We start from the raw sequence: 6,338 nt of genomic DNA, 5'->3' as shown, positions 1-6,338 counted from the left end.
AGTATGTCAAAAGTTAAGCTAAAATTTTACAGCTATCATTATATATGTTTGAACTTTGGACTATTATATTTTTTGGCAAATCAGAAATGAATGAGCAGGGGGCCCATGATGATTTGAGAAGGAAAAACCAAGTTTTATCTCTTTATAAGATTATTGTGGCTCTTCACATCAGTCCCAGTTTCCCATGTGGCACTTGTGAAACATAACTGTCCACCCCTGGTCAAAATGTTACTTCAGATTGCTTTGTCATCTTAAAAGACACAGACTTTATCCAAATAAAAGCTAATGAAAATTAGAAAACCTACAGAGAATTACCTTTAAAAAAAAAAAGTTGAAAATGATCTGCATTTTTAAATCTTACGTACATTACTATGTTTTACTGCTTCTCTTGAAAACCAGAAACCAATAAAAAAATATTGAAAAGGGTCCTGTGAAAAGCAGCATTTGGGTGATTAGAATAACTGAATAATATCACATTTATAAACACTATAAATATTCTTGTTTTTATTCTGTTTCTCTGTTGTGGAATAAGCAGCTGTAGCTGATTAATTATTTCATAATATTTTCTGGGTTGTCATAGTGTGAGGATTTCCTGTGTTTACCTGGCTTGTGTAACCGTAAACTGAATCTGTTTAACTTTTGGACTGTTGGCGGGACATACGAGATTTCAAAACCTTATATTAACAGTTTTTAATCAATGAAATCCTCAATAAAAACTACATAGTTTAAGTCATCGGCATGACTTAAAAAAAAACAGTTAAATATAAACTATTCATGTGGTTTTAGACTCTCTTGAAAGCTTAGTCAGCCTGATGGGGAGAGTCAGCATTGTCAAAATGATAATAGACATTTATAAGTGACAGTATCTTTTCTATTTCATAATATTTGCGTGCTTTTAGCTGTGCATCAAACGCATAAAAACATCACACTCATTCTTCTTTGTCTTCCAGGTCATTTGATAAATGTGGTGGTGTTAATCCTTCCATTGAGACACATTGTGACACTCTACCTCCATATTCTCACCGGCCTCCTCCTATACATGGGGCATCAGATTTCCAAGTGAGATCCTTTGGCACTATTGTTGCAATTCCTAGATGTTTGGGGGGTTTTTTGTTTTGTTTTTTTCGATTGAATCAGCTTTTCTGACAAAAGGTGTCAGCAATTGCAATGATCCTGCTTTTTTTAAATTTTTTTATAGTACTATGGAAAAGTCTTGAGTGTCCTCTCACTTATTTACATTTTACTTCCTTTTTCCTTCTAAAGAGTTTCTTGTATTTTTAAAGCAGTCTTTAGCAGTAGCTCTTCATGCTTTCTTGAGGTTTTTCAAAGTTTGTTTTTGGACATCGGCTGCTTTACCACTCATTTTTCATTCCTGGTATTTGACCATTCTCAGAGGAATGTGTTTGTTTGTGCCGCCACTTAACGCTGACGTATGAATCATTCAGACATTTAAAAAAGGCACATATGGTTATTGTCAAAGTGTTATTATGGGAACACTTCGTATATCTCAGTATGGTGTGCAGTGTGTTCTTAAAAAAGATGAGGGAACTGGACAAATGATGCAGTAAGTGACAATTTTTAAAAGTCATGTCATTAAGAACTGTACAAAAAGAAATCAAGCAAAGATCTGAAACAGCACCTGTGAGATATAGCATAACCCTTCAATGTACTGTTTTCTGAACTCTCATCAAAAATGGTTTAAGCGGCTGTCAAGAAGCCATTCTTAAGGAAGCAAAACAGGGAGAAAAGGCTTAGGTATGACACAAGAATGGGACTTTAGTGGCAACGGGTATTATGGAATAATTAGTATGCACAGAGGGAGTCAGTTGAGAGGTAAGCGTCTACAGCCATCTGTGAAATATTCTAGAGACTCTGTCATGGTTTTCAGTCAGTGGTGCTGGAGATCTTGTCAAAATTGATAAAATTGTAACTTGAACCCCCAAAAAAAGTCAACATCCAGAAAAGCTTTGAAATGTCCTCCAAGAAGTCTAGAGAACTATTCCTGAAGACTACTTTAGGAAATGATGAGAAAGCCTGTCTTAGAGTTCAGACTGTTGATGAATAAAGGCAGTCACACCAAATATTGATTTTTAATGCTCAAATTGTATAAAGTCTGCTGTTGCCTGATATACTGTTTGCACATGTTAAAATAAGCTGCTGCACCTGTTTCCCATTTTTATAGCAAAGTATAAAGACATGAGGGGTAACTCTAAACAAAAGCATGCAGTTTACATGTGATTGTAAAAGGATTTTTTTTTCTGTTTGGTTTATAGGGATTATGTTCATGAAGAGCTACAGTACGGTTATCAAGGAGCAGTGTATCGTGATTCTTTGGCCTTCAACAGATTTGTCTCTGCAATGACTAGTGAGTACTAAACCATGTATGTAATTAGTTAGAAAGTTCATTAGAAAGCTTTCGATTCCTATAGGCCTACGTTCTAAAAAGGTCTGAAATAAATTTTTTGCATGCAGCTATGAATTTTGTTCACTCAAATTTAGCTTTTCTTCGCTCAAAAAAATTTTCTCCTGAAAATGCAACACTTGAACCTGCAAATTTTTTTTTACGTGCACTCAGAATAGTGGCACAAAAATAACGCCATATGTGAAAACTGGATTATTTAATGTTACATTAAAAGAAATCTGTGAATTAAAGCCACTTCTCATAGCGAACAGTTTATCCAGTTTAGGGCCTGCTGAAGCCTGTCACAGGTGTTACAGATTTAACAAATCAAAGTTCTCCTTAAATTCCTCAAAAACTGTAATCAGTTGTAAAATAATGCAGGAAGCATCTGTTGTATTTACTTTTTAAGGGTTCGCCGTTGTGAAGCTGTACTGTTACTTTCTGCCAGGTCAGATTATTCTCAGCACACTGTGTGCCTTCTTGATGAAGACCAAAAAGGTGTGGTTGTTCTCTGCTCACATGCTCCCCCTGCTGGCTCGACTTTGCGCCACGCCTCATGCCATGCTGCTAACGGTCAACACTTTCTCCATGGGCCTGACTGGAGTGGGAATCGCCGTGTTCCTGCTGTCAAATATCTTTGTGCCATACCGTCTCGCAAGGGCTGCCTACTCTGAGCTGCTTCACCTGGAGGTTCTCTTATTCTGATATTCTAATTTTTTTATTTTTCATATTTCATACTGGACTGTTTTTGTCTTCTGTCGACATAATCACCTTGTATTTGGTTATTATTAAGTATACTAAACTTCTAAATTATGTTTTTGGTTTTCTTGATTATATACTAGACTGGAAAACAATCAGTTAATGAACAATATAAATGTAAAAATCTGTGGGTTTGTTTTTTTGTTTTGTTTTTTAACATTCCGGACTTTATCGTGTTTCCTTTCCTCAGGTAATTGAGCTGTACAGACTTCTGGGTGTGGGAATCTCTCTGTGGAACCAGTTTGCTGTCCCAGTCCTCTTTAGCGTCTTCTGGTTTATTCTATTCATTGTCCAGCTGTGCTCAGACATCATGTCCGCTGGCACCTCAATAACCCATCATGGGATCATGTTCTTCCTCCTCACAAGGTGTGAAGGTGTTAATTACATTCCCTTCCTTTTGTGTATGTTTAATCCTGACAATATGAACATCATCGGTTTCTCATTTGCTTGAATCCTACAGTGTCTCTGAATGTTGTGCAACACCATACTCTCTTTTGGGTCTGACCTTCATGGTGTCCTATCTGGCTCTGGGGCTGCTCAATCTATGCAAGTTTTACCTGGGAGGTTTTGCCGCTGTTCAGAACGAGAATGTCATGCACAGGTAACTGATAATGTAAGCTGTATCTCTGTGCTGTACCTCCTTTATTTTTATTTAATCTTAATTCCTGATCGTTTTTGTTCTCAGAGGTGTGACTGAGGGCGTCACTCTGCTCCTCCTCGCCATTCAGACAGGCCTGTTGGATATGCAAGCACTGCAGCGCACCTTCCTCCTCAGCATCATCCTCTTCATCGTGGTGACCTCAACCCTGCAGTCAATGATAGAAATAACAGATCCAGTTATTCTCGCACTGGGTGCATCACGAAACAGGTAAGAGCAGCAACAGTGTTTTTTCTTTTTTAAGCTTATTCCCGATTTCATTAATTTCTCCTTCATATGTGCTTCTAGGAGTCTGTGGAAACACTTCCGTGGCCTCAGCATGTGTTTGCTTCTCCTGGTTTTCCCAGTGTTTATGGCTTACAAGATCTCCCAGTTCTTCCACATGGATTTCTGGCTCCTCATACTAGTATCCAGCTGCATGCTTACATCCCTTCAGGTAGGAAGTATTTATGTTCTCTCTCTCTCTCTTTTTAGTGTGTTTTAAGTTATGAATACATTCAGGAAGCAATCTTAAATGCAGCTGTGGTAACAGATATTCCAGAAACTGAAATACAGGGTTAGTTTATTTATATGCTTTTAAATCACTGGTGTTAATTACTGTGACATTTAAAACAGGACTACTACTGTTGCCATTTAGTTCCAGTTGTAAATGTGTGTAGTCATGTCCCAGCAATGCAGTGTTGAATGTGAGAAATTTTATGACTTTGGCTCCACCCACTGGAGGTCAGATGTAGTGCATGTCTACATAGTTAATACCTTTTTGTTTGTTTTTTGTGACATCGTCCTGTTTCTGTACACCTGTGCAGTAACACTAATGTGACACCTCCTATAGTCATAAATAGAAAAAGGCATTTAGTAGACAACGTAAGGTCACCTTCACAAACTGAAAAACAAAGAAGCTGTTAACATGGCAGAAGCTGTAGATTTATACAGGGAGAGGAGGATGACTGCTGACTTGCACATGTAAAAGACTGACTGTTTATTCCAGGTTACAGGCACTATGCTGATCTACTCCCTCTTCATGGTGGAGCTGTTTCGCAGCGACCCAATTGAGAGCCTGGACGAAGTGATCTACTGGGTGAACGCTGTCAGCCGTGTGTTGGAGTTTGTTGTGGCACTGTGCGTGGTGGCTTATGGCACCTGGGAGTCACTCTTTGGAGAGTGGAGCTGGATGGGTGCCTCCGTCATTATCATCCACTCATATTTTAACGTTTGGCTCAGAGCTCAGTCTGGCTGGAGGAGCTTCCTGCTCAGACAGGAAGCAGCTAAGAAGATCAACTCCCTGCCCAGAGCCACAGCTCAGCAGCTGCAGGAGCACAATGATGTGTGCGCCATCTGCTTTCAGGTCAGTTACCCTTGTAGCTTTTGTTTTTAGAAGATGGTTAAAGCTGAGAACCAACAACATAAGATACTATAAAACCTCAAACCCAGTCCTAATCCTCATTTGGCTGTGAAAATTCATTTTCAAACTCGTGTAGTTTCTGCACAAAATGACACAAAGCATCCAATGAACTTAAGTAGGTGCTTTTTATGTTTTTTACTTATTTTGTTCAATTGTCTGACCTGATTTAATTTTTATGTTTTTGGGTTTTTTTGTTGTTGTGGTTTGTTTGTTTGTTTGTTTGTTTGTTTGTTTGTTTGTTTGGGGTTATCATGACCTCTGTTTCCTCTAAACCATCACCTCTTTTAGTTGCTGTTCAAGTCTTACACAGAACTATGCTATGAAATAATGAGGGGAAAAAAAACCAACAACATTTAACTCTGTGGAATCACATTTTGTGAGTTTTGGCTTTTGAAAATTGTTCTTCCAAATTTCAGCATTCATGATTTTAAAAAACCCCAAAAACAATTTAATCCAAAAGCAATCATCAGTGATGTAAAATTTGTGCATGTTACACAAAATAATCCATTTAAAAATTCAACAGAAAACCTCAAATCTCAAGTGGCTGACACGCCATGCTTAGGTGTGGTTGATAATTAGACTGTGTGGATTATGTAGCAAGAGGACTGGCAGGCTTTGAGTTGCTAAATGTGCCCTCAGTTCACCTCCATATCAGACACAAAATGCTTTCTTGATTACATTATTGATACTTATGAAAATACATAAATGCCTGCTTAATAAAATATACTTAAATTTAGTTTTTTTTTTCTTTGAATACTTTGACTTCCATGGTAAATTAAGGCATTTTTGCTAAAGTTTGCTAAAATTATTTAAACAATATAAAAAGAGTGTTTAATAAAATGATCCCAGATAGAGATGATGATGCATTTTAGTTGTTCAGTGCTGAAGGCCAAAATTAATTTACAGTATCGTTACATTAACATAAAAGTTGTCAGGTTATTGTAGGTGCCTTAGGTTTTACTTATTATAATCAGTGTGTCATTTTGTATTGGGGCATTAATTAAAAGTTGTCATGGGTTGATACTTGATTTTTGACAGTGTTCCCCTTTTGTTGTTATGACTACTACTTTGCATGTATAATAGCTGATGGTGTGTGTGTGTGTGTGTGTGTGTGTGTG

At 37.5% G+C, this 6,338-nt stretch overlaps 1 protein-coding gene across 1 annotated transcript in view; it reads left to right on the top strand.

Annotated features, from left to right (window-relative positions):
- Nucleotides 1-6,338, top strand: part of LOC102199847 (RING finger protein 145) — a 9,958-nt gene that overhangs the window by 1,793 nt on the left and 1,827 nt on the right. Inside the window, exons 3-10 of the mRNA XM_005736736.1 lie at nucleotides 951-1,059; nucleotides 2,274-2,365; nucleotides 2,850-3,091; nucleotides 3,351-3,526; nucleotides 3,621-3,761; nucleotides 3,846-4,028; nucleotides 4,107-4,254; nucleotides 4,807-5,163. Of these exons, the coding sequence (XP_005736793.1) occupies nucleotides 951-1,059; nucleotides 2,274-2,365; nucleotides 2,850-3,091; nucleotides 3,351-3,526; nucleotides 3,621-3,761; nucleotides 3,846-4,028; nucleotides 4,107-4,254; nucleotides 4,807-5,163 (1,448 nt within the window). The remainder of the gene's footprint in view (nucleotides 1-950; nucleotides 1,060-2,273; nucleotides 2,366-2,849; nucleotides 3,092-3,350; nucleotides 3,527-3,620; nucleotides 3,762-3,845; nucleotides 4,029-4,106; nucleotides 4,255-4,806; nucleotides 5,164-6,338) is intronic.

Source organism: Pundamilia nyererei, unplaced genomic scaffold (assembly GCF_000239375.1).
Source record: "Pundamilia nyererei isolate P.nyererei 1_Seehausen unplaced genomic scaffold, PunNye1.0 scaffold00070, whole genome shotgun sequence".
Taxonomy (NCBI): Eukaryota; Metazoa; Chordata; class Actinopteri; order Cichliformes; family Cichlidae; genus Pundamilia; species Pundamilia nyererei.
The sequence above is the reverse complement of the archived record's forward strand: the minus strand, read 5'-3'. Positions and strand labels throughout refer to the sequence as shown.